Raw genomic sequence first — 27,642 nt, 5'->3', positions numbered from 1 at the left:
ACGCGGCCAGCCGAGGGGAGAGCTCGCCCCTTCCCCGGGGAGAGGTCCTGCCGGAGAAGAGCGTGGTGGTTGAGAGGTAAACCCGAGTAACGCCTTCTCCAAAGCATCTCACGGCACCGGGATTTACGCTGCACGAAACCCGGTGCTTTTTATCGCATTTTAATGCGGTGCGATACCGCTGGAAAAATAGCGACCGGGGAAATTGTGAGTGGTTTCTCAATTAACTGTGCTTTTGCCAAAGCAAAAAATTGGGGGAGGGCGGGGGTGTTGATAGAGGCATGGCTGGCAGCCGCTGCCTTTGGGCAAGGCTCCTGTATCTGCAGGAATGGAAGAAGGGCGAACGCCCTGCCTTCCTCGGAGCAGGGCTGGGAAAGGTTTCCTGGCTGGAAAGAGGTTTCTCTTTTTCTTTTTCATTTTTCTCTCATTCCAAATCAAGGTGAAAGCGAGGCTTTGGGGTTTTTCACTGATTGATTACTGAGGAAAAGTAAAACCCTGGGTTTGGATGGTTTGAAGCAGTTTAACTAAGATATTTCCAAATATTTCACTTGAGTTTTGTTCTTTTAATTCTAAGGTTTTAACAGTTTTTATGGAAGTTAACTGCAGGTTTAGAAATACAAACTGCTTTAAATTGTAGTCTCTTCATGCTTTTCAGTCTAAAGAAGTTAAGATGGGACATTTTGACGGTCTTTTAAATTTTTTAAAAATCTTTCAAACTTTTTGAGAATCAGAGCTAGGGAAGTTTTTACTTTCTTGCATGAGTAGTGGGGGTCTCTTGCAGCTTTCATGTCTTTCTTGTAAAAAATATAGTTTTCTAAAAAATGTCTGACCAACTTTAAAGATTATATCCTTACTCAACCCACTGGAGCTTGTGTATGATATATTTTCTTTTAACAAGCTATTATTTATCTTATATTTTCAACTTAAATTATTTAGTGAATGGGTACAGAGGGTAAGACAAGGAAAACTCACAGGACAATTGAGCAAATACAGACCTGTCACTGCAGTGCTCCTGTTAAACAAGCGTTTAATATATTGCAAAATTTTTCTCTCACATTTCAGATTAATCTTTCATATGTTAGAAAGAAGATTATTAGAATCCACATTAAAAAAATTGTTGCAAGATGAGGTTCATGGAGAGAGAAAGGTTTAAGGACAACTGAATTCCCATCCCTGTTAACAAGTAGAAGTGAGGTTATAAAGGGATTTTGTTTTGCAATTTATAAAATGTAGGCTTGGTACAAAATTCAATGCATGCAAGAAGTGTATCTACCTGTGTGTTTTTCTCTGGGAAAGAATAATTACTCTGTTTGTGCAAGCCAGTCAGTTAATTTTGTGCAAGAACAACTAAAGGCAATTTGTATGTTCAGGTTACTCAAAGTAAATGATAAGAAGCATTTAGACAAAAGGAACTTTTGTGAAATGCATGACATTTCACGCATCTCGTTTTGAAAACTGTCCTTTATGGGGAGAAAATGTTTTTTAAATCTTAAAGTTTTCTTTAATTTAAATAAAATAATCTCCTCCCCATCCCCATATAACATGCTCCAGATGTGTTTGCAATATTGCCTTCACACTAGCAATGAAAGTGATAAAAACTAGTCAGGCCTCTTTCACTCAACTAATTGAAAGGTGAAATTAACGATTTTTTCTTCTCTGTGTTGTAGAAGACAAACAGAAATCGAGTCCTTCACGAGCTCAGCAGACAAAACCCAAATAAAGGGCTTGAGTGCAGTGGTCTGAAGCGTCTTTGGTCTAGCAGAGGACAGGGCAGGGTATTTGCTCATCACTGTCCTAGGGGACCGGTGGTCCCCTCTTTCCTTGTGTCACACACGTCCCTTAGCACCTATCACTGCTCTGGTGGGATGAAGCCTCCTGTAGGTTTGAGGAGGCTTTTAGGAGGTGAAGAAACCCTTTTGAAAGACATGATGGGCAGCATCAGGTTAGCTTCCAGCACCTTGACTCAGTGATCCCAATGTTCCTGCAGTGCTTGGCACCTTCTGGCACCTCCCTGGGCGAGGAAGACTGTGCCGCTGCCACCAAGGTCCCCACGGACACCCAGGTCGGAGGAGGACAGGCGAAATGGCCTCGGTCTTCCGGAGCGAGGAAATGAGCCTGGTGCAGCTCTTTCTGCAGGTGGAGGCCGCCTACTGCTGCGTGGCTGAGCTGGGGGAGCTGGGTCTGGTCCAGTTCAGAGATGTGAGTAGCGCCCGGCCGGCACGCGGAGCTGCGGGAGATGCACCCCGGGGCGTGCTTGTCCTTCCTTCAAAGCACTTGGGGAAGGTGCACCTGCAGGGTGGTCAAAAAGCCCAGTGGGACTTCCCCAAAGCCGATCTGAAGGCCAATCGCCGTGCCGAGAGCCGACTCATCCCCGAGTCCCCATCCAGCGCTCTGCACGCCCGCTGCACAATCTTAGGATGATTCCTTCCTCCACCAGAAAACAGGGGGGGGCTCTCCATGAGAGTCCATCTATGATTCCTGCTGTCACAGCACGACTGGGTGGAAATGAGCCTAATATAAGGCCACGATGTCCTTGGCCGCAAGGAAACCCACGGTATTGCCCTGCCTCTAGGAGTCTGTAAGATGCAGCAGTGTTGGCCATCCGCACCGAAGGCATTCGTTCTCTGCTGATGTTAAAAATGAGTGCAGCAGTGTGCAGCCTCCAGCCCCAGGCTTGTTTTCCCTCCTGTTTTTAGCTGAATGTGAATGTCAACAGCTTCCAGAGAAAGTTTGTGAATGAAGTGAGAAGGTGCGAATCCTTGGAGAGGATCCTGCGTAAGTAAACGCTTGTCAAATGCAATCGGCTTTCTGCCAACTGGTGGTGTGGGATTTATTTCTTTGTTAAGTGCTCTCACACTGCGGAGCAGAATTAGTGGCAAAATTGTGATGTTTTCATCTGAGCCCCTGGAAATGTTTTGCGTGTGTCAGCTAATTACCACTTCACCCCATATGGGCAATAAATTGTTGCCCCTGTTTTGAAAATGGTTAACTGAACTGAAAGGAAGTTAATTAGCTTATGTAAAATCACAAGATAAATCTGGGGCTGGGCAGGAGGCTAATCCAGATAACCTGACTCTTTTACACCAGTACAATGGCTTCAGCCTGGGGAAAAAAATCCTTAAAATCCAAGCAGCAGAGCTTGTGACACCAGTGGCCACCATAGCCACTGTGACAGTCCTTGCCATTGCTAGAGCGGAGGAGCTACCATGACTTCAGGAGAAGCAGCGTCCTCACTAAGAAAGGGAGCTGTGGGGTGGCCAGTTCTTGGTGGATGTGTATATGCACTGGGATGATGGCCCTTGCGTATCGCTGCATCTTGTCACTCCTCTGTGTGATGCCTCGGTCCTGGCAGGGGGCTTAGCAGCAGCTCGTGACCAGGGTGATGCAGCGGGGGTGACTGTATCGAGACTTCTGTGTCCTTTCCTTGCAGGTTTTCTGGAAAATGAGATGGAAGACAACGTTGAGATAGTCAAACTAGAAAAGTACCCAGAGACCCCCCTGCCTCGGGAAATGATTGATATGGAGGTACAGAATTGACGTGGGCCAAGGAGAGAGAGAAGGGGATGTGCACCGTGATGTCTGTGTAATGTGCTCGATATAGCCCTCCCCTGCAAGGAAGGACCCGGTAGCTGAGGCTGACGGGGCTCTCCTTGCCCGTGGAGATGCTCCCCGGGTCACTGTCTCAGCAGCTAGGTTAAGGCTGGTCTTACTGCATGTTCCTAAAGGAGCCCAGTCTTTTTACCATCCCCGGTGAAATATCCCTCTGGTCCCGCATATTAATGGAAAGGTATCGCTACCACAGAATGCCCCCATCATCCTGTAGGAGAGAATAAGAAGGTTTTAACCAGGAGAGCTGATGTTAGAACCGGCTTCACTGCGTAAAAACTCCAGGGCGGTCTGTCCTAGTGGAAGTATGGTTGTGATACGGTAATACTAGGGCCAGACACAAATATTTGTGCCTTACATTCAGAAGTGCAAGGGATGCTTTATTCTAGCCCAGCTGGAAGCTATGTTTACTGACTGGGTAATTTTAAAATGCTGCTGCACATGTAGGTGACTAGGAAGAAAAATCCAACGGCTTCAACTTCATAAGCAAGGTGCTTGCCTGGTGTGTTCCTGGATGCACAACCTCACCTAATTTTTGGCCTGTAGCTAATGAACCTAAGCTAATGGCCATGTTATAGGCTGCTTTTGTAGTCAGTAGACTGACAGCCAGTCCACCTGGGGTCTGATATGTCCTGCAGGGAAACACAGAGGTGCCAAGACAGGCTGAGACACCCACACCGTGCACCCACTTACCTGCCTGTGCTTCGGTCAGGTGAGTCAGAACTCTAATGCCAGAAGAGGACAAAACATCTAGTAGGGAATGTGACATTGGGAAAATGAGGCATTTCCATTGATGAATATCTTCCTACAAACTCAGTGTTCACTGAAGCGCTCATTGAGTATTTCTGTATTCCCCCTTGAAAAAACCCAACCATCTATTATTTGAGATTTGATATTAGCTTGGTAAAGGCCCATTGATCCGCTTCAGAGTTTTTCTGGATGTGCTTGGACCCTAAACAGACGGTGCTGGAGAAACTTGAAGCTGAGCTGCTGGAAGCCAACCAGAACCAGCAAACACTGAAGCAGAACTTCCTTGAGCTGACAGAGCTCAAACACCTGCTGAAGAAAACCCAGGACTTCTTTGAGGTGAGGCCTCTTTGCTCTTCCAACAGAGATGTAGAAAGTTCCTAAAAATACTGACATTTTCATTTGGTGTGTGTAGCTGTTATTTATTTTTAATCAAAACCCAGCAAGCTTTACCACAAGCCAGTAAGATACTTTTGCAAAAGCACCTCAGTCACTTTGGAGCCTGCATCGCTCCGTGAGTCAATGGGGCTCAAGAACTTGGTTCCCAGATCTCTTTGAAAATGGCATTTACGCTTTTCAGTTGCTTAGACACCGTTTACCTTTTTTTTTTTTTTTTTTTTTTTTCCCCCCTTTGGTCTAAATCTCTGTGGAAAGCTACCTTTGGGGGGGAAAAATGCCAGGAGAAAAATGTGAAAACAGTTTTCAAACTGGCAATGCTGAATAGTTTTTTAAAACTAATGTTTTCCAGGCAGAAACCAATCTGCCAGATGATTTCTTCAGTGAAGACACATCTGGACTACTGGAGCTGAGAAGCAGTCCTGCTGCTGCAGCTGCCAAACTGGGGTGTGTACTGGTGACGGCCCCCAGCTTGGCCAGGCTCCTCACCTGCACTGCACTGCTGTGACACTGGGACACTTCCTTCAGCTCCTTAGCAGGGGTTGCTCACCAGCCCCTTCAGCGTAGCTGTTTAACGAAGATGAAAGCGTGACTGTCCTCTAAAGTTATCATCAAAACTATGGTCAGGTTATGGATCAGTGGGACAAACGGACTTTTACTTCCAGGCCACCAATTCCAGTGACCCCTTAGTAGATAATGGAAAATTGTTATCTTATGGCATCTCACCTGTGGCTTATGGACTCAGGCATCTGGCTACCAGCCTGGTCTTCAGGGACGGATGTCTAACCACAGCAAAAAGCCATGGGATTGCTTGCACTGGGCTTTGTCTGCAGTAGAAAGTGGCGCAGAGGGTGAGAGTTAGGGGAGCAGAAACACCACCGTGCGTATCGCTGACGGTAATTTGGTAGACAGCATCGACTCAAACAGCTTTTCCTTGTGTCTACAGCAGCTAGGTGTGGTGAAACTCTCTGATGGTGTTCTTCCAGGCTAGTGTTTTTAGCCGCTCATGCTGGTATTTCTGAAGTCCTGTTCAACTCTTTTATGAGCAAAGCATACACCTGCAGAGGGCTTGCCCTGGTGGCTGTATGCCAGCATGTCATGCTGCACTGCAAAAGTGCAGTCTGGTGCTTTCTGGGAAAACAGGAGGGAGTAAAGATAAACCACCACTTCAAAATTGCTACCTCCTACCTCTGCCATTCAGGCAGTCTCTCCTCATGTGCCTGGAAGCATCTCTCTGCTCCTCCCTTTCTAGCCAGAACTGACTCTTCTTTTTCTGTTGATCTGGGGAGGACTTACAATGTTTTAAAGAAAGAGCAAAAGAATAGTCAGTAGATTGAGATAAGAGCCAGGCTTGAGCAAGGAGACCTTTCCTAGAAGGGCCTACAGCAGCAGCAGAGCCCTGGCTATCATGGACTAGAAAACAAGAGATTGTAAACCCATGTGTTACAGGTCCTAAAAGACTTAGAATGGGCTTGTAATTTATTTCTCTTTTAACTCTACACAGATTTACAGCAGGGGTAATAAAGAGGGAAAGGATGATACCCTTTGAGCGTTTACTGTGGCGAGCCTGCAGGGGAAACATCTACCTGAGGTACACCGAAATGGACACCCCCCTCGAGGACCCTGTGACAGTAGGTACCAACCTAGTTTGGCTTCACCCTGCTCCTCGTGCATGCCTGTGACCTGCAGAAACCGAACTGGGGCCCTGGCCATGCCACACCAGAGCTGGGTGTCTGAAGGCAGCCTGGAGAAGAAAGGCAGGAAAGTTTGAGGATGGGAGAGGGTTTTTTTGACATTGCTCTCCCCTTTTGCCATTATCGAGGTGGCTTCTTTTTCCTGTCTAGTTAAGAGCCGTGTGAGCCCTAGCGGGGTGGCTGGGTTACGGGGACCACCGGGAAGGTGGGCTGGGGCTGTCCTCACCTGGGGCTGGCCACGGAAGGTCGATTCCTCTTGGTGTCTCTGGGGTGAGCCCTGTGCCCCGGTGGACCTCCGGTCCACCACCTCTCCACTCCACATTGCTCCTTCCCCCACAACCTAGAGCTGCCGCCCGTGCCTGGTCCCTGAAGAAACATCTAGGGAAAACATTGCTGTTGGAAAACTGGGGCTGGGGGAAAAGAACAACCCAGTGGAGATGCTGCCAAAAAGAACCCCACCACGTTTTCCGCACTGGACTCTTTGCTCTGGGTGCATTAAATTCTGCTTGAATTTTGTTGCAGAGAGAAGAGATGAAGAAGAACGTGTTCATTATCTTCTATCAAGGAGAGCAGCTTAAACAAAAAATCAAGAAGATTTGTGATGGGTAAGGCAGGTTTGTGGGCAAGCCATGGTGACTCCTATGGAGGTGTTTACTTGCCAGCCCAGGCTGGCTGAATTTGGAGCTGGAGATTAGATCTCCAGCTCTCCAGCTGTCAGCTCTGCCACCGAGCTCCCTTCCGCTCCTCAGCTCTGCTGCTCCTAATCATGAAAGATATCTATTACCTTGGTACCTGGAAATTGAGGTTCTAAATTTTCCAAAGTGACATAAAGATCTTGGTAGCTTCAGCTGCTAGGTTTTTAACTTGGGACAACCTAAAGGGGACTGGTTTTTAAGAAATACTCAGCATCCTTCCCCTGAAAATCAGGGGCCCTCACTTGGGCACTGGGAACGTGGTAATCCCCGACCTGCTCTCAAGCCTTCCTGCATTTCATCGTGAAAAGATGATGCTGTGGTTCATTCAGCCCTTTCCCAAGGCCTTTGAGCAATATCTGTGTAATCAGAGACAGAGCCCAGGAGAGAAATGAAAGCTTCATACAACCTGACTTGTTTCCACCCTGTTAAGCATCTTGAAAAGATAATTCAAGTTGAATATTTTGTTACTCTTTCATAACGCTGATGACCGATGGGCTTTGTTGCAGCGTAAATCAGATTTGACGAGGGGATCTGTCTGCTGTCACCGAATCCATTTCAGGTATAGCCCCTCGGCCAAGCGGGGCCGGCCGAGCGCCTGCAGGCTGCAGGAGGTCGCGGGGAGGGGGCGAGCGATTGCTCGTACCCGACATGTGCATTCAGGGCAGGTCTTTCCTTACATCCTGCCTTTAATCAGAATAAAAGCAGGAAGATCAGTTCATCCAGCTGGGAGAATTGACTTCAGTCCCATGAAGCAACAGACCCCCGGGGACTATTAACAGTTCCTGCATTAGAAATGGGACTCTCCAAGATGTTTTCCATGGGCAGTGGGGGGGCAACGCTCATCCTGAGAGCAATTCAGCCCTTCTAAGGTGGGCATCTCTCTGTAAAGCAGCTGTGTGAGCGTGGACAGCTGGAGGAAGGCTCCCAGCTGTCAGTCACTGATTTCTGATCCTGAACCTCAGACGTGGAGGCAGTTTTGCCATCACCGCTGTGCAGGGTCAGCCTGCTGCTGCCGCCAGTGGTCTTTGAGGTTTCAGCGAGTCTCATTCTTTTTCCGGATTACAATTTCCTGCTTATGTCCCATTTCTTTGCCTGCTTTTTAGATGCTGTTCGGTACCCTCCTCCCCTTCTGCACTCGTGGGCAGTTGCTCTGGTGGTGAACGCTTCCCATTGCATTTGCCCCTGGGCCCATGGCCTTGCGAGTTGCCAGACCATACATTTAAAGCTGGCTGGGGTTGTCAACAGAGTGCTGCTTAATTTTGGAGGATTTTTTTTTTTTTCCCTTCCCCTGCAGCATTTTAAATTCCCTGCAGTCAAAAGCCCAATACTTTTTTTCTGGGGTGGGAATAAAAGAACGGGCAATGCGATGCCTGGCAGCATTTTCATTATTGATTGAACCCAGAATCATCCAAAACGGAGGCACGACCTTCTGCAGCAGGTTGCAGCTGGGAGCACGGGGCCAGGCGGCACTGGAATTTTGAGCAGATCCCTGCAGGGTGGGCCACGACGTTCAAAGTTGTTATGAGCTAGCGGCATGGATGTGGTGGGAGGTTCATGGAAAGGAACATAGACTGGTTTTTCCCAGGCCCTTGTAACTGAGGGAAAACATACCTACCTAAGACAAAGTCACAGGATGTCCTTTGCGGTGTTAGCGCACTGGTTTTTGTTTATTGCCAGCTAATCAGGCTACACTTGAAATCATCCTTTATGTCTTTCCTTCCTCTCTTTTAAATTTTTTCCTTGCTGATATGCACGTATATACGGATGTTTTGCTGAGTGGCAGGTTTTTTACATGTATTAATCCCATGACTCCTTTTGTGTCCTGTGGGCGATCAGCCATCCCTGGTACACAGGCCAAGACATTTTGGTCTGGTCCATCTTTAAGGCAGGGTTAACTATACCTGAAGCAGATGGCAGTGTCATTCCAGCCCCAGCAGGACATTTCTGCTTAGCACTAAGTCATCATTCATGACAAGTAAATATCCTGCAAAAATCATGGGACTGGTATAAGCCAGTCTCGGGCAAGGCAGGCTAAGACTTGTTTGCAGAGCAGTGTGCCTCAGGTTATGCTTGTAGTCCCTGCTTGACTCTAATTGGTAACATTACTCTGCCAATTTCATGAGCATTAAGTCCATGCACAAATTTATTAGTGAAAGGTGTAGAGGGAGCAGGGAGGAGGAAAATGTAAGAATTTTTCTTTTCCTCCTTTTCTCGCGGCTGCCTCGGTGCTAATGTGAATACTAAACTGGGTTTATCAATGTAAGGATTCCCTGCTGAATTCTCCTGGAGCTTTCAGAGACGTCTGTGCCATTAGGGCAAAGCTGATACTCAGTATGCAAAATGGCTGTTAAAAGATCAAAGCAACACTGCTGCAATAACGTTATTGGAAACGGGGGAACTGTACAGCAAGGAGGAATAAGCTTTCAAGTTTGATTAAAAATCCTTATTAAAGATGAACTAAGAGCTGTGAAGAATAAGAAGATGGAAATAATTAGGTAGGGTGAATAACCTTTTGAAACGAATACCAGGTGTTGAGTGAGGAGAGATTCAATTTTGGAAAGGGAAGTTTAGCTGAAGAGCGCGTGCTGTCATTACACACAGCTCTGGGCTGATCTCTAGGAAACTGCAGAGTGTTCTGTTCAATTTGGAACTGTCCTCACTTGTGTGTGTGCTGGAACTGATTTTGGAGAGCAGGTGGTGATATATTCTGTGCTCAGACAAAGCCAGAACATGATGCTTATCTGTACGCAGAGCATGCACGTTTTTGTCTCTTAAACAGAGATAGACCCCTATGACCCTGTTACATCTTCATTTAATTCATCTCACGTGCAGAAAGGCAGCCCTTCAGCAACCCTAAAAGCGTAACTCCACTGCAGGATAGTGGAAGTGTGTTGCCTGAGGTGGGCAGAAGATCTCCACTCTGTAAAGAGCAGTGATCTCTTTGTGCAGACCTGTTGGGGCAATGTTGAAGGACGACATTTACAATGCCCTTGAAGTGGCAGGGCTAGCACAAGGACTAGATACCGCTGAACCAGCCCAGTAGGAACAAGTGGAGGGATCTCTGCTATTCAGTTACTGCAGCACCTCAGCTCAGTTAAAGCTTGTAGGCGCAGAGCCTTGCAGCCGTGCACCCTGTGATCTGCAAGGTCCCAGTGGGAACTCCTTGTGCCTGCTCTTTGTGCGTGAACTATCCTCTGGGGCTGGCTTTGCAGGCAGGACGGGTAGCTATGCACTTTTCAGAGAGACATGCAACTTACTCATTTCTATTTGGCTGTATTGGGCTCGTATAGTGACTTTAAGACGCCGCAGTGTGCCGTATTATTGTAAGCACCTTTACACTAGTGTGACTTGTATCTGCACTAGAGAAGGTCATGGTGCATACTCTGGATGAAGCAGTATATGACGCCTGCATGGAGGTAAGACCTTCACTCACATATTAGAAGCCCACATTAGTCCTTATTGTACCACACTAAACAAACCAGCTGAATCTCCCAAATACAGCCTTGGGGGTAAGCTTATAAAAGCATTTATACTGGCCTGGTCACGCCACATCTAAGCTGACGTAACGGATACCACTCTCGGGTGTTTAGAAAACTTCACCCATCCTTCCCTTGATCCCAAGCTGTCTAGCCAAACAGATGGACCAGAAGCCAAGAGCCGGGTGTATGGCCATCCTCCTTTTGTTTTACTCCTGGATATGCAGGCGGTTGCTTTTTTTTCCTCCCCCCCCCCGGGTATTTACTTACACAGCCTGCATGCACGAAGGGTGTTTGCTTGCCGTGCGGCAGTAGCTCAGCTGATGTCTTCCCCCAGTGCCTGCGAGAGGGTAGTGCAGAGACGGGGAACACCGTGTTTTTCCAGCCTCAGTGCAAGAGGGACATCTGTTGGCTACGGGTTATGGGGCTGCATTCGCCAGGGTGGGCTTTTGTGGCTCCTTGCAGTTCAGGCAGCTTGTGGACATAAGGGAGGTGCCTACATATTAGTGCTGACCGCTGTATAAACTCGGGTACCTTGTAGTACCTGAAATAGGGATTGATTTTTTCAGCTAGAACGGATGAAGGGATCTGTTTTCTCATGAAGAGGTAAATGTACCTTTTCAGACCTTTCTGGGAGAGCAGGCACAACTTTGTAGTATGTAAGAAGAGTATACTACGGGGTGAGGAATAAAGTCTGGTTTCCCCGCCTTTGAGCTGAGAAGAGTCCAGAGGAAGAAAAAGGTCAGTCAAATAAATGGTGTTTCTCGCTTTTCTCTTGCTGAGACTAGATTTCGTGCCATAGTCTATCCCTGTCCAGAGTCTGCCACCGAGCGCCGAGAAATGCTTGATGAAGTCAACACAAGGATCGAGGATTTAAACACAGTAAGTGGCAGTGGCTTTACTGGGATCTGAATCCTGCAGGTGGGACCTGCCCAGACATTTGTCCTGTCTGAAACGCTGTGGCCATGGCGAGATCCCAGGCTTGTTTTGGGAGCTGGTTGAGCAGAGCTGGCCGGGGGCTGGGGATGAAGCCACCAGCCCAGGAGCGGTCCTCCCTGCCGGTTGCGGAGGCCAGTGCTTGTGCTCTGCTCTGCCCATTTACACCCCCCAGGAGCTGCTGGAGGACAGCCTCCTATGTGAGGGCTCAAAAACTACTTGCTGCTGTTGGCCATGTAGAAGTCAGAGCTGTAGACCCTATGGTATGGGGCTACAGGGCGGAATCTAAGGTCATCAGCAGGCTACCGGTATTGTAACCAAATTGCACATTGTTCAAAATGGTTTCATCTAGCTCTTACAGCGTGGTTTCCCTCAGCAGCTCACGAATTTGTTCAGTCACAACTACAGTACAACTATACTAGGCTCAGAGAGGACTCTAAAGATTTATTTTATATTTAAATTAGGTTTTCTTTACCAAGGGAATCTTGGGGCACTTGTCACACTAACACTAGAAAGCTAAGACTGCTGTTATAGACGTACATGTCTCCAACCTCTTTACTCCAACATTTAACACAGGGCTGAAAATTACAGCTTCAGTTGCTATGGGTGCTCAGTACCTTGTATATCCATATGCTGTATCAGGACTTCGCACCTTTTGGAGGGACTCCTGCCTCTGACCTTTGTATTGTCACGCATGACAGTCAGTGGGTCCCGAGGCAGAAGACAGTGGACACCCTGTTTGCCTGAGGTGGCCCATGTAGCAGTTGACATCCTGCTGTCACCCTGCTCTGTGGATGCCAGTGACTGCCAAGCCTGCACGCAGGTCTGCTTCCAAACTGACTTTCACTCCTGAGCTTCGTGGGCAGCTAGGCTTCTTCAGCGCTTGTAGACCACACAGATTATCTTCCTAACGTGTTATCTCCATCGCTTATTTATGCCGCAGCGCCGTGGTGGCCACGTGATGCGTGGAGGTCCCACCAGCGCCATGAGCTGTAGCTTTAGCAGTGCGGGCACGCTCATGGATGCGATGTGCCCCAGGTTCGTGGCACAGAGCTGCCTACAGGAGATGGCAGGGCGGGAACGCATGGTGAGATGTAACCAGTCTGTAAGCAACTGGGTAAGGAGTCAATACCACAGCTCAGGAACTCCCGATGGTCTCCTCTACGCTTACAGAGGCTTGGGGCCATGCAGGGAGAGTCCTTAGCGAACAGCATTGTGCACCTCATGTCAAGTGCTCCTGTGTCCAGACCTGCACACACTGCCCTCCAGGATAACCCACACATTCATATGAATCACTCCCTTTCCACAACCCTCTTCCACCTGCCTTCCCCAAATAACTGCTGAATAGGTCATGCCACCTATACCTTCCTATCTTGAGCGCTGCCTGTGCTGTGCTTACAGGTGATAACCCAAACTGAGTCCCACCGCCAGCGACTGCTGCATGAGGCAGCAGCCAACTTGTGGTCCTGGGGGATCAAGGTGAAGAAAATCAAAGCCATCTACCACATCCTGAATTGCTGTAACATCGATGTCACCCAGCAGTGCGTCATTGCAGAGATCTGGTTCCCAGTGGCTGATGCTGGGCGGATAAAAAGAGCTCTCCATCAAGGAATGGTAAGAGACCAAAATTCTGGGTCCCCCGAGCTCTCACCCAAACTGCATTGTTTATATGTTGACCATATGTTCAGACTGCTGTCTGTTACCGTAATGCTGGGCTCCCTTTTCTCTTTTAATTAAAGTTGAGGTTGTTGCATGATTGCTTGGCCTAGGGGAGTTTAAGGTCATCGTTAAATCTTAGCAGGCTTGTGATCGACCCACGAGTCAGCAGTGCTGGCAGCTTTTCCTGAACAAATCAATAGCACAGAAAATGGAAAAATTTGGATATTAGAAAAAGGGTTGAGATACAACATTCTCGAAACCAGCTTTCATGTTGCTGCCTGTGCATGTTTGGACAGACCGTGGTGCTGCGGGACTGATTCTTCTCTGCTAGCCACCCTGACTGTGTCTGTCCTTGTCACCGGGTTCGCAGGAGCGCAGTGGCTCTACTATCACCCCTATCCTTACCGCCATACACACCAGGATGGCACCACCCACCTTCAACAGGACCAACAAGTTCACAGCTGGATTTCAGAACATCGTGGATGCATACGGTGTGGGCAACTACAGGGAGATGAACCCAGGTGAGAAACACTCAGCTACCCGCACGTGGCTGGCTAGAGCCAAAGTAAAGCCTTTGAGCTCCATCACTATCCTAAAATATGCACTCATTGATGATTGAGAAATCTGAACCATATTTTCTGCTGGTAAAAATGGATGCTGTTTTGTGCATAGGCATGGATTTTCTCAGGCAAAGAATTTGGCCATCAGTCTTCAGTGATTGTGGCAGAAATAACGAACTACACAAATACAGGATGGAGAACAAATGGTGAGGTAGCAGCTCTGAGGAAAAGACCTAAGCTTACAAGGCAAATATAAGTTGAGCTCATTGTGCTGAGGCAAAAAAAGGCCAAAAGGACCTGAGAAAATTGTGAAACAATGGTAGAGAATCTCAAAGACACCACTGAGAATGAACAGAAACCTAGAAATGGGGGCCCATGGGAAAGGACCAGATGAACTCAGATTGTTGAGGCTGAGAAGACTGAAAAACATGATAGTAAACTTCAAGTACATTATTCTCTTGCAAAACAGAATGCAATTGACTGCGCATGGTGTTTATTATGGTAAGACAAGAAATGGAGGCTAAAATTGCAAGGAAGATGCAGGTCATACAATTGGACAATCTTTCTGATGATAAAGCTAGTTCTGCACTAGGTCTGACTGCCTGGTGAGTAGGGGAGGGATCATGGAGGCCTTTAAGTGCAGCAGCAGTGAGGAATGGTCTGGTGGAGCGGACTGCTGCTCTGCCGCGACCTTTTTGTTTAGGAAGAGCTGACCTTCTTGTCCTTTCCTTCCTGCAGCTCCATACACTATCATTACCTTCCCCTTCTTGTTTGCGGTGATGTTTGGGGATTGCGGCCACGGCGCTGTCATGCTGGGCTTTGCGCTCTGGATGGTCATTAACGAGAAGAGCCTTCTGGCCCAGAAAAGCACTAATGAGGTGAGTACCAGGGAGCTGGTGCACCCTATCAACATAGACAAAGGCGTGTCATCCCCTTTCGGTAAAGGGGGCATCCAGCCTCCCAAAGGCTGAGTGAATATCCTTCAAAGATGCTTGTGAGGCAGAGATTTGGCAAGTAATTCACAGAGACCTGGATAAGCCCAAGGGACCCGGACTTTCCTGTGAGTAATGATATATATTAGAACAATCATGTCTCCTGTTGGCTGAGGCCCGCGGTTTGATGGGACTGCAGATACTTTGGTCACTGGCACTGCCTTCTCCCCCTGCAGATCTGGAACACGTTTTTCAGTGGACGCTACCTGATCCTGCTCATGGGCATATTCTCCATGTACACTGGCTTCATCTACAATGACTGCTTCTCCAAATCTTTCAACATCTTTGGCTCTTCCTGGCATATCATCCCCATGTTTAAAAATAGCACTTGGAAGTAAGTGGCTAAATGTGGGAAACAAGTGAAAACACACCAAATGGAGCACGTAGGCTTTGAAAGAAAGACACAGTGACTGCCTGTGCGGGGAAGGGAAGAACTCCCTGCTGTGGATGCAGTCATGAATGAATCAGAGGTTTTGTCTGACACACACAGATGAACTCACTATTGAAATGGAAATGTAGAGTCCCCGGGAACAGGCCTGTTTGTTCAGGCACTGATGTGCATAAAAACCTGCAGGTGTCCGGGACTGATGCGTGGAGGATTATCAGTGTGATGGAGACTGTCATTGTGTAGGACCCATTTAGAACATCCCCCAACCCTACCTGTGCACACAAGCCCAGGATAACACTTCACAGAAAGGCTGGAGCTGGTGACAGGTATCATGTAGTAGTCCTCAGCTCATCTCACATAAATGCACCATAGGCTTATATAGTGAGATTAAGCTGGAAAGGCCATTTCACTTTTCTTTTGCAGTAAGGATGTGCTTCTGGACAATGCGGTGCTGCAGTTGGATCCAGCAGTCCCAGGAGTCTACTCTGGAAATCCATATCCATTTGGAATAGATCCGGTAATTAAATTAAATTGCTCTTGCAAAATTTGTATTTCAATCCTGTTACTTATCAGGTACATCAGTAGCTCCCTGCTCTCTTTCCTGAAGCCATGCTCTTCTCTTCTTGCTCTTTGTCTCTTCTTTACATAGTAGTTGTGATGCTTTTCTTTAGCAATCAAGGGTATGTATTGCTGACAGTATTGCAGAGAGCAGCAAAATGATAAGCAGGAAGGAACTTTGATTTCACTGGAAAGTGGTCTTGTGCTGCAGTCTCCGCTATGTCACCAGACTGCTGGACTCACATTTCCTTACTTGAGTACTTAACCCATTCCAGAGCTACCTCACAAGATTTTGAGGGCAAAGTCCTAATTTCTATGCAGTGGATTTATTGTATGAAGTGTGAAGTAAATGCCAGCATTATCTAATGGATCCACATTTTCTTCTCTGTGTCCTATTTCCCTTTTCTTGCCATTCTCTCTCTCATATCGAAATGCAGTTGTTAACATCAAGCTTCCTGTTTCAATCTTCGTATCAGCCAGTTAACCTCTGTTCTGCTGGATGCACTCTTATTTCAGTTGGTCACACAAAGAAACACTGGCTTCCCTTGGTTTGCAGAGAGATTGACCTTGTAGTAAGTTTTTCACAAACTGGGCTCTAAAGCTGTGCCCGGGAGATAGGCAGTGCAAGAAGTCACGACAGAGGAAGATGAATTTTCTGTACATTGCCCCAGCACATCCCTAATTTAGGTTAACCCAGGCTAGCCCCTCTCCCGCCCGGGCTGCTGCTTGCTCGAGAGCCTGGGACCCCTGGCTGGGAGGCAGGAATGGCTGAACAAGTGCTGGCAGGGAAGGGGTAGACTGGCAAGCACTGGCCCCCGCGTGGCCCTCTCTGTGGAAATTATCCCTGTCATCTGCCCAGAAGGATGGATGCCTCTCTGCATTTTGAAAGTCCTGGCAGGATGGCTGAGGTATATCTTGGAAGAGAAAGAGTCACCCTGAGCTGAGGAGGTTAGGTAGTCTCTTCCATAGCCATAGAAGAGGCAAAGCATGTTGGGCAAAGGCACGTAAGCTAATGTTTTGCCTTCCAAATAATCCTGTCTTGCCTCCTTTCTGTGCAGGTACTATACTTAATATCTGAAAAGAGGTATCTACTTACCATCTTCGGGGTCAGAAGATTTTGGGGTCTAGGAAGTTTTAGAAGAAAGGAGAAGGAACCCCGGTGTTCTGTAGCATAAAAAAGGCAGGACTGAGAAGAGGCATATGGTCACTGTGCTAACACAACTGAAAGATTACTACAGAGAGGAGGGCGATAATCTGATCTCCATGGCCAGGGAGCTGGAATGAGCTGGTTTTTTTTGTTCAGACAAGAAGTTTGAACATGCTCTGCCTTCGGTACTTCTCTGGTGAAGGTGGAACAAATGTCCATAGCAGCAGGAGGGATTTTCTCATGTCTTTCCATGTCTGCTAAAGGAGATAACTCAGCCCAGGGACAAGGGATGACACTGAGAAGATCTAGGTTCTGCTACCAGCTTTTGCACTGGTTTCTAGAGGACTGAAGCAAAGTCACTATGTCATTTTAAACACCTGTTATTTTCTGTGCTAAACAAGGATAATAATATTTTAGATGAGAAGCTTGGCAGAGTGATAAGGAACATCTAGATTTCTGTCACTTGTTATCTTCTTACTAGAACTGGTAGGAGTAAATCAATGGCATCAAAGCAACAAGTTCCACAAATCTGTTATTAAGCACACACCTGAAAACCTTGTTCTTCTATCTTGGCTCCTTTCTCCAAAGATCTGGAATGTTGCACTGAACAAGCTGACTTTCCTGAACTCCTACAAAATGAAGATGTCGGTTGTCATAGGGATAGTGCACATGATTTTTGGGGTGGTACTCAGTCTCTTCAACCACATGTAAGTATGTTTCACCAAGCCCATTTCTGCAGCATGCAAGTCCTCATCTCTAGTGTCCTTCATTCAGAGAAAGGCTCATATCTTGGACTGATTACTTGAATCTTGCCCTTTCCCCAGGATGAATAGAAATGCCCCAGATACCAACAGATTCACACCACTGTTGGTGCAGAGTGCTGAGTCCAAAGGCCAGAATGATGGCCATCACATTGCAGATATTCTTTTGGATAAACTCTCTTTTTTGCTTTCTCTCTTATATTCCTGATTCTGCAGAAATACTGAAGTACACTAAATTAAAAATATGCACCTCCCACTACTGATAACTTTTGTCTTGAAAGACAAACTCCTTTGGTCTAATCCAAAGCACATAGAAATCTTGCACAGTGTCTGTGCATGCATTTCACCTGACTTAGTGGGCCGTTAGTCAGGATCTGTGGGTGTGCATCTATACCTTTGCCTCTGTATTTTGCAACAAAAAATAAGAAATTGTGTTAGAGTGGAGAGGCTGACACTACTGTCTTGACAGACTCTTCGAAGTTGTAAGGTGTGTAGTGACTTTCAAGGGCAGAAAGTATTTGCAGATGGCAGAGAGGACTGCCCATGCAGAATTGATTCTACATCTGGTCCTGCCTTCCTCAGCATATAATGCTTAACTTTGTAAATTAGCCATTTAAAAAAAAAATCAGGTTTTATTTCAATGTAGTAATCTTTTGATGTGCTGAGATACTGGTGGGTCATGCACAAAAACCTGAAGAGAATCAGTATGACAAGGTTTTTATATTTAAATAATGGCTTTCATTAATAAAGACTGCAATTACAGACTTCTTTCTTGGCTAGTGATAGTTGTATGTTTCTTATGCTATTTTCCAAAGACTAAATACTGTACAGTACTGCCATCCCTGAGTGCAACTTTGTATTAATACCCAGTGTATTAATTGTAGTTATCTTTCCTGATTCTTTCCAGCTACTTCAAGAAATACATAAACATTATCCTTCAGTTCATTCCAGAGATGATTTTTATTATCTCTCTTTTTGGCTATCTGGTCTTCATGATTATTTTCAAATGGTGTCATTTTGATGTCCACTCATCCCAGAGTGCACCAAGCATCCTCATCCACTTCATCAATATGTTTCTGTTCAATTACGGTGACGCTTCAAATGCTCCATTATATCTGCATCAGGTATGGATCAAGCAGCTCGAATCCACTGTAGCTGGTTTTGGATTCACAGTGGATGTTGCGTAGAGTGGGCATAAAGATGGGGAACGGGCTCGGAAGCTCAATCACAAATGCCAGTCACAGAAGTTTGTTCTTCTGGTATTCGTGGCCTACCTGTCTATAGACAGGTAGGACAGAGAAGCTATCAGTGATGCAGAGGAAACCTCATTCTTAGTGTCACCCTTACAAGAATGATGATGCAATTTAAGATACTTTTGGCGAAAAAAGGAAAGAAGGGTGATTAGAGATGCAAAGCTGGGTATTGCAGATATGCTGTCCTGAAGACTTGGCACAATGCTAGAGACAAAACAAGCCTTTCCGTTCCTTGATAATTTCTTTTTTCTTCATGGAAAACTTGAAAAATTTATATTTTTAGCTAAAAATTAGAAGTAGCTAGAGGATCTTCTGGCAGTTTTTTGTCAGAAATACCTCCCTTGGGAAGTTCACTAAAAAACCCACAAAACCCAAATGCAAAAAAATCTCCCCTAAGAGAAAACTCCTTTTAAAGTCATCTCTATTTATTTGATCAGAATGTGGATTACTTTTTTTCTTGCTTGATTTTATGTCAGCAGCATCAGTGAGGAATCTGCAAGCAAATGCTGCCTCCAGCCACGTGTATGCATCTACATCTATACAGTTGCGCACTCTGGCACTTCAATGTGAGCTCAGTTTTAGGGCTGCTAGTGAGTCAGAGTTAGTAGAGAGCCCCAGTCAGTTCCAAGTAACTGCATTAAGTCTGCAGGGTGGTTTAGGAAAACACAGTTTTCCCAGCCTTCAAAAAGTCATTAGATAATATTTGGCTTTGTAAGAACCCAAAGCCTTTCCAAGACGGTAATTTTTTTCTCATATTCCTATCCCCCTACCCTACCAGTAACTGTCTGTGCCATCCACCTGGGTAGCCTGAATGCAAAGATTGTATGAGACCAACAATAAGGTGATCAGAGATGTAAGCCAGCTTTAAAAAAATGCAAAAGTTGTACTTTGGGGTTTTTTTTGTTTTGGGTTCTTGTTTTTTTTTTTTTTTTTTTTTTTTTTTTTTGTGGTGTTGGGTTTTTTTTTGTTGTTTTGTTTTTTGTTTTTTTTCTCCTTAGAGTACAAACACTTATGTTAGGACAGCAATAGAGGTAGCATACTGCAACAAGAACCCTTATAATGTGGGGACAATGTGTTACCAAACCTAAGCTAAGGAAATTCAATTCCCTTCTGGAATTGCAAATGTAGAGCAAATTCTGGATTCCCTGCTTTCCTGGGGGAGACTTGAATGACTTGGCCCTTACTGCGGCTTTTCTACTTTGAACAAAACAAGAAAGACTGACTGGCTCACCCAGCAGTTAGGACATTCAGTTGGGACACTGGAGAGCCAGGTTCAAGTCAGTAACATTGGCTTTTGGCAAATTAACCCTTTCCAACATGAAAGCCTTTCAATTCTGAGCCTCCAACCATCTCTGGCTGGCAGTGCTTTCTGGAGCCTAAAGCAGGATACATTTATTTTCATGTCCTTACAAGCAGAGGAGACTCAACCGACACAAGGAGTATATCTGTTGTATAAAAAAAATACCATTTTATAGAATCAGGTTTCTAACCATAAATGTAGTTGGCTAAAAGGAAGTAAAGTAACTTTCTGCTCTTCTTGTTGTTCTGTCTTTTAGAAAGAAGTGCAGAGTTTCTTAGTCATATTTGCTCTGATTGCTGTTCCCTGGATGCTCCTAATTAAACCCTTCATCCTCCGAGCCAACCACCAGAAAGCACAACGCATGGTAAGGGATGTTGATCAGGCAAGGTGGGTTCAGTACAGCAAAGGCAAAGCGGAGGAGACAGACCCCCAAAATTGTTTGCAGCGATCTAATTCTGGTTTTCTCTGATCTCAGAGTTTCTCCAGTGATTTCAAACTGTGCTTTACGGCACATGCACCAAGAGCATTTGGCTGAGCCGTCTTAACAGGAGGCAGGAGCTTTGCTCACAAGGCCATACCCTATTTGTTGGGAGAGGAGTTAGGCTGACACTGAGCTCTTCTAAGTGTCATATCCAAAACCAGAGAAGGTTTAGAAAGACTGAAGTGCTTGTAAAGCCGAGACAGGGCAGAGACCTCAGTCCACAACCACCACTAACGGCTGGTTGGCTGCTCTATAGGAGCGGGGCATCTGCAATACTCCTGGCCTTGGAGAGATCAACACTGCTTGGAAGAGAGGCTTGATTTAAAAGCTGTTGCCTGATTTCCAGTGCTGATTTCTTCCCTAAGTGATTGCCTTCACATAAACGGAGCCCTCCTTCCCATGGGCTCTGCGGTTTGCCCAACTCTTCAGCACGTAACTGCAGCAGCTGCAGTTTCCCAGTTGTTCATTAATTCTCCCCTTTATTATGCTAACAGGACTTTACTTGTCTGTCAGGATTTACTTCTCTTTATAGGCAGAGTTAGTGCCTGGAGTACCTTTTATAGGGCACAGATGTTTCCATTTGAAGAAAGAGATGCTGGTTGTGCTGCATGACCTTTTCCAACCCAGTCACTTCTGACCTATAACTGAAAGCCAGCTCCCTGGGAGACCTTTGCAGCCCTGCCTCTGTGCTGTAATTTCTTATTTTGTCATTCTTCTGGGATTTGGATGAAAGCTTGACATGGCTGACTCCATCTCCTGCTTTTATGCTAGCAACATCTGACAGCTTTTCCCCACCTCCTATTATGCCCCTGTATTCCTGTTCCTAATTTTCACATGTTAGCTGTCTGATCACATCTTACATTTACCCAGGTTTATGTGTTTGCAACAAAGTCTGTTCTCTATGCTGACATTCGGGTAAAGCAAAGATAAAGCGAGTGTGACAATGATTACTGCTGCAATAGGAAACAATATGTTATCATGAGACCTTGCCCATGAAACCTGCTGGAAGCTATAAAGAGTGACAGGGCAGAACCTGACAGAAGCCCTGAGGTCCATATTTGGTTATGCTGTATAACAGCCCTGTTATAGTCGTATAATGTAGGGCTATTCTTATGCTGTGCTGTCATTTCTGGAGTAAGGCTCAGATCAGGTTGTTCAAGCCTCTAGAAAAGCTCTGTAAAGAATGATTACAGAGAGAAGATGGGTTGTCATAAGGTTTCTGTCAATTTAAAATGAATCAGGAAATCTGAATTATATTTCTGTCTGTATGCCAGGAGCTGTGTGACCTTCATCAAGTCACCTGTTCCTTTCAGGCTCCATTTCCCTTCTACTTGATGCTAATTCCTTTGATTTGCACCCATCTAATTGAGATCATCAGCTTTAATGTGCCTCAGTTTTCTCATTTGCCAAAAGTGATGGATCTTCTCATGGCGGGTATAAAGGGTGCATTGTGAGACTAGAAACTAGCTCCAAATTAGATGGAATCACTGGAAAATGCTCTAGGATGGAAAACATTTAAGTATTATTAGCCATTTGGCAGGAGTATTCAGTTTCTGTGGCCCATGATGACTGATTATTGTTGAAATTGTCCTCATGTTCATGATATATTCCTTCATATGTTACACATCATGAGGTTATTGATGGAGTTCCGTGCCATGGTCTACTTCATTTTGGTATCAACCTGTAGCATGACACAAAAGACATACTATATTTTGCTTCTGAAAGATTCGGTCTCAAGCCCTCTCAGGAAACCCTGGAGGTGAAAATGAGGTAGATGTCCCCGAGACCAATCACTCCAAGAAAGCTTCCCAGGGAGATCACAGTGGTGGCCATGGAGGACATGAGGATGATGATGAAGAGGTAAGAAAATGTGGGCAGAAAATTATTCAGACAGACACAATAGTAGAAGATGCAAAGTTCAAGCAGAAGGCTTTTGCAGAGTTGCCAGCCTTTCCTTTTAACAAGATACCAAGAAACACAGTTGCAACAGCTTGTGTTTCCAAGCTCAGTAAGCTTTGAATTTTCATAGAATGAATACCTCTAAATTCTGCCCTTAGTTTTGCCTGGTGAGGGCAAGCATTCTTACAAACCTCAAGCTTTTACAAACTTCAAGCTTTTGTTTGCCCGGTGGGGTTGTTTCACTTCCACATTGCACCCAGAGAAGGTCAAGCCTTCCCCAAGTGTCAGTGAATTTTCCTTTCTTTAAATTGCAAAGGAGCATTGAAAAGTTGGCAGCCTGCAGTGTTGGCTAGGGAGAAAAGTCTTGCTTTGGCACGTACTGTCAAAGGCTTCTGCAGTACGCAGCAACACAGTGAAAAAAGCGACAAAAGTGTTTGTAGCAGTTGGGAGCACCAACAATACTGAGTGTGGATATGGCTGACTGTTCCCACTCACAAGGAATCTTCACAGTCTTAGAAGATATGCTTATTTATTTAGTGATATCTCCCAAAACGCATATGCCATTAGGCAGATAGTCTGAAAAACACTATTTTGTATAAGAATTTCTATCTCTACAAGAAATCACAAAGGTTGGTAGCAATTGGATTGCCATCTTATTCCAGATTTGAAATTATAAGACTGGAATATGAGCTGGTTCCTGAATATTTGCTTTTCACTGGAGTTGCATTTCTCTGGGGAGAATGTATGGGAAGATCATAGAGAACTGACAATTTTCAAAGCAGTCCTTTTATCTGGGAACTATCTGTGTGTTGCTCAGGTCATATCAAGAAAAAGGGAGGATTATGAAGAGCCTTTGGTGGAGTGTTTGTCTGTTATCCAGGAAGCACTGAACTAAGAACTAACAAAATATGTTTGGTTTTATGTTGTTTCAGTTCAATTTTGGAGACACATTTGTCCACCAAGCTATCCATACCATTGAATACTGCCTTGGCTGCATCTCCAACACAGCATCCTACTTGCGGCTCTGGGCACTGAGCTTAGCCCACGCACGTGAGTGATTGAGTACCTGTTAGCTACTTCACCAGCAACTCCATGCCGATTGCTGCTTCTGCTAGTGTTTGATTATTGCTCTGAATTTCTCCCTGAAATCATAGTTCTTTTTGTGGACATTTATGTCTCAGAATGTTTTGCTACAGGTCAGATCAATCCAAGCGTTTCATGGTGACCATCACATTTTTCAGCGGTGATACCTGGCAGCTATGTATCAGGCAGCTCCTGGCTGCATATACTGGCTGGGGCTCCTTTCCCACGTTACTCTGTAGCCACCCCTCTGGAATAGTCCTTGTGGTGTGTGGCATGGTGGGAAGTGCAGTCTGAATGTGTACTTCAGTCCATAGAGGTAAAGGCAGTATGGGAACCATAGCTTCACTTCCCAAGAGACACTTGCTATAGCCTTAGGGTATGCAGATGACTGTCAAAATGACTTGAAATTGTTATTTTGATTTCGTTCAGCAAACTAGAAAGAAAAGTTTTGGTTCAAGAACTCCTGGAATTCGTCATTTTCACTGGGACTTTTCCCAGCAACTTTTAGTGGAACCTCACTTTCCATGAGAAATGTACAACATTTCAATGTCTTTTGTCTTGATTTAAGATAAAAACAAATGCTCAAATACTAGAAATTGCCTCAGGCTGGAACTTCAACGACTCTAATTTTTCTGAAATGTTTTTTATTAATATTGCTGTACTGCCTGTGGCTAGGAGTTGCGCCCGCCCTAAAGAATTGGGCACACAGAAAAGAAAAACAAAAGGCAGGGGGGAGAGGCATGCCATGGATTGACAGGAGTGAGCTGTACTTCTTGGCACAGAAATGAGCTTAGTAGGAGTCAAGTGGAAGCTAATAAACATTAGCTTTACATGGAGGATAGGTACCTAAAGAAAATAAAATAAAATAACTAAAAATCTTAGCTAAGGGCAGTCCTATGCGTTATGCCAGAGTTCTGCCTGGAAAACAACCATATTCCTTTGTAGCCTGACAAACTGGCACTGAGAGGAGTATTTTTCCTGAGGGCAGCAGTTGCAAGGGATCCCTTGAATCTGTTGTCACCTAAAGTAACAGGTCATTGAATCTGAATATGGCTCAAGGACCAATGACTGGCAAAATGGAAGGCTGAACTGGTGGCTGGAGCATCTGGATGGAGAAGAGCTGGGCTAAGTCCTTGTTTTGCCTATATCACAAAAGGAAAATTGCTTAGTCCTGAATCTATCCTCTGTGACTGGGGCAGTTAAGTTAGGAATATGTTATTGAGCTGACAGGACATGTCAGATATACCAGTGCTGTGAATGTTGATACAAACCTGTGCAGGAAAAAAGATCTTTAAGGGCATGCAAGCAACCTAAACACTAATACAGCCTGTCTTGAGTGGGAGCGACCAGTTGTCTTTTTTTTTTTTCCCACCACAGCTTCTCCATGACACCCTAAGAGAAGTGGTTTGGAGAACAAATGGGACTTATATGTCTCCTGTGGGTCTCAGCTAGCATCAGTCAGTACAGCTTGTAACCTAATCTACACATGTATTGACTATGTCAATCAATCATGTTCACTGGGATTTAGCAGCAGGCAGTCCTAGAAGGCTCCACATACTGTCTGTCATCTGACATGTTAAAGAGGTGCAAATTAAACTGATGACTATATCATGCCAGGGCAAAGGCAGTCTTGGTAGTGTGCTTGCATGGACTTGTGGTGCAAAGCGAAGCCAAACCAGCACCATCAGCTTCTAACACAGTTAAGAGGAGCAAGGGAAAACACTCTGCATCCACTTTGCTTCCCCAGTCATCATGGAGAGGCAGGGTGGCCGTACGTGATTACTGTCATGTACATTTTATCCTAGGCCATCTCATGTAACTGTGAAAAATGGGTGAGCTGCCAGACTGCTGTGTCTGTCCACAGCCGTTGTTAAGCACTTGTTCTCCCTTTATTTCCTTTTGCAGAACTGTCAGAGGTCCTTTGGACCATGGTGATGCACAACGGGTTCAACAACAGCAGCTGGGCAGGCCTCATCGTCATCTTCATCATCTTTGCGGCATTTGCAGTGCTGACGGTAGCCATCTTGCTTGTCATGGAGGGCCTCTCCGCCTTTCTGCACGCCTTGCGTCTGCACTGGTAGGTGGTGCGGGCTTTTGGAGGTTTTCCCGGAGCTGTCTTTGGGAGGGATCAGGCTGTGGAAACTGGTTATCACACCAGCGAGTGTTAGACGTGCTGCACTAGTACCTATGCTTTAGGACATCAGTCCCGCTTGGCAAATGAAGTGAGGGAGACTCCTCCAAAAGGAGGTCAAGAGCTCCCTGCTCCATTGCTAAGCTGCTCCCTGGAGCAACCTGCCTGTCCTCCTGAGCCTGCCGTGGCTGTGGGCATGTGTGGCAAACGGCAACCTGCAATTCTTCCCTGGTAAACACGCAGAGACACCAAGGCCACCTTGACCTGCGTGATAAAGCCTGAAGGCACCACAGCCACACCACTGGTTGTGTGTCCCACCCAGGGTTACCATCAAATAAGACAGCTGGGGACTACCTACAGCAGCAAGAGTTCAGCCGGGGCTGCAAAACCTGCTGAAAACCTGGGTCGGCACTTGTGCCGTTAGCCCAGGTTGAGCTCCAGGCTGTTTTGGCTTTGTGGCAAACCAGTTTCAAGTTAGCTCATGTCTGCCTTAACTAGATGTCAGGCAAGGACAGCAGTGCGGACGCACCATCGGGCTAGTATGTAAAGCAAGACCAAGGTAACAAATCACCCCTCGCCACCACCATAACTTGGCACCCTGCCTGAGCACCCAAGCTGTGGCCTTTTTCACCATGTAGCGTCCCACCACAAACCACAAACACTGCCAAGGCAAACCACGGGGCAGTTGCTTGTCATTGTGCAGGGAGGGGGAGATGTCTGTCTCCCACCAGACTGTGCAACCAGCAGGTGGTTATCCCGGCTCTCAGAGCTGCTAGAAGTAGTTTAGCAGGCAGGCAAGGTCCTGCTGGCTGGCCTCACAAGGAGCATTTCCAGGCTGACTGATGGAAAGTCAAAGCTGATGTGTGCTGGGTCGCTCCCTGGGCTGCCTGTGTCTCGCTGCTGGCTCCAGAAGGACCCTACATTCTTGGCTCAGAGGCCACCATCTCCCATGATCTCCTTTTTCCATGGATGCCACGTTTCGTCCTCTCGGCTGGCCGCAGGTCCTGCCTGTGGGCAGCACTGATGCCCCTCTCCACTCCTCCCCAGGGTGGAGTTCCAGAACAAGTTCTACGTGGGAGCAGGGTACAAATTTTCTCCGTTCTCCTTCAAGCACATCATCGATGGTGCTGCAGAAGAGTGAAGGCAGTGCACCGCTGCTTCATTCCTCAGACCAGGCTCTATTTTCTTGTGGTCGCTCACCCACAATGTAGGGTATATGTGATGTGGCCCTTGAAAGAAGAGCAGCTGTAGATGAAAATGTCCCAGCTGCATTCACATATACTGCTGTATCAACTAAGAGCTGAACTACATCGGCTGGGCTGGCTGCACCCTTGGTTAAGTATCTCTACTGACGTCTTTCTTTGCCAAGTACCTGGTCCTCAGCATTCCATCAGGTCAGCTGCTGACTGCTTGGTTGAAAAGAGGAGATGGAGCTTTTGAATTAAACTGGTTATTAATAGTCAGCTTGCATGTGTTTTGCTCCATTTACTGCCTTGTCTTTGTGTCGTATTTCTTTCTGAGGAAAATATGTTTTGGCTGTTGTTTCAAGTTGTGGCTGATCATATGACAACGATTAAGTCCCTTATAAGATTGCAGCCCTTCATTTAGCACACAATGCAAACCAGCTCAAAGGCAGATCATATTGCAGGCTTGCAATTTTCTACATGCTTTACTACAACAACCGTCTTTTTATCTGATTTGCTCCAGGGCTTGACAGCACTGGATTATAGACGTTCGCACACGTCATCACTTAACAAAAGTGTTAGTTTTGAGCTGTGTAAATAAAAGAGTGCGCCAGTCTCCACATTGGCAGCCAATTCGTTTCTCTCTGTTGACTTGTTTCTCCCTGAAGACTTAAGATGACTCCCCCTGTGCTGTATTTT

General features: G+C 46.0%; 1 protein-coding gene across 2 annotated transcripts; it reads left to right on the top strand.

Annotated features, from left to right (window-relative positions):
- ATP6V0A4 (ATPase H+ transporting V0 subunit a4) lies at nt 1-27,591 on the top strand. Of its 2 annotated transcripts, XM_049821628.1 has the most exons (21): nt 1-76; nt 1,985-2,196; nt 2,694-2,772; nt 3,428-3,522; nt 4,564-4,689; nt 5,099-5,193; nt 6,251-6,377; nt 6,963-7,045; nt 11,400-11,493; nt 12,949-13,161; nt 13,577-13,727; nt 14,505-14,644; nt 14,935-15,092; nt 15,570-15,663; nt 17,440-17,558; nt 18,520-18,736; nt 20,422-20,529; nt 22,372-22,506; nt 23,478-23,595; nt 25,534-25,705; nt 26,807-27,591. In XM_049821628.1, the coding sequence occupies exons 2-21, from the start codon at nt 2,080-2,082 to the stop codon at nt 26,898-26,900; spliced, it is 2,535 nt and encodes an 844-aa protein (XP_049677585.1). In that variant the 5' UTR covers nt 1-76; nt 1,985-2,079; the 3' UTR covers nt 26,901-27,591. The 2 variants fall into 2 exon arrangements, with proteins under 2 accessions (XP_049677585.1, XP_049677586.1); XM_049821629.1 differs by lacking the exons at nt 17,440-17,558; nt 18,520-18,736.
- The last annotated feature ends 51 nt before the right edge of the window (nt 27,592-27,642 follow it).

Source organism: Accipiter gentilis, chromosome 18 (genome assembly GCF_929443795.1).
Source record: "Accipiter gentilis chromosome 18, bAccGen1.1, whole genome shotgun sequence".
In the NCBI taxonomy this organism is placed as follows: Eukaryota; Metazoa; Chordata; class Aves; order Accipitriformes; family Accipitridae; genus Astur; species Astur gentilis.
Note: the sequence above shows the minus strand (reverse complement) of the source record. Positions and strands in the feature narration are given on the sequence as shown.

Coding starts and splice junctions, on each gene's coding strand:
- ATP6V0A4 (XM_049821628.1), top strand. CDS start 2,080: ATGGCCTCGGTCTTCCGGAGCGAGGAAATGAGCCTGGTGCAGCTCTTT. Junction 2,773..3,427: donor ATCCTTGGAGAGGATCCTGC/GTAAGTAAACGC, acceptor CTTTCCTTGCAG/GTTTTCTGGAAAATGAGATG. Junction 17,559..18,519: donor CTCAGTCTCTTCAACCACAT/GTAAGTATGTTT, acceptor GATTCTTTCCAG/CTACTTCAAGAAATACATAA.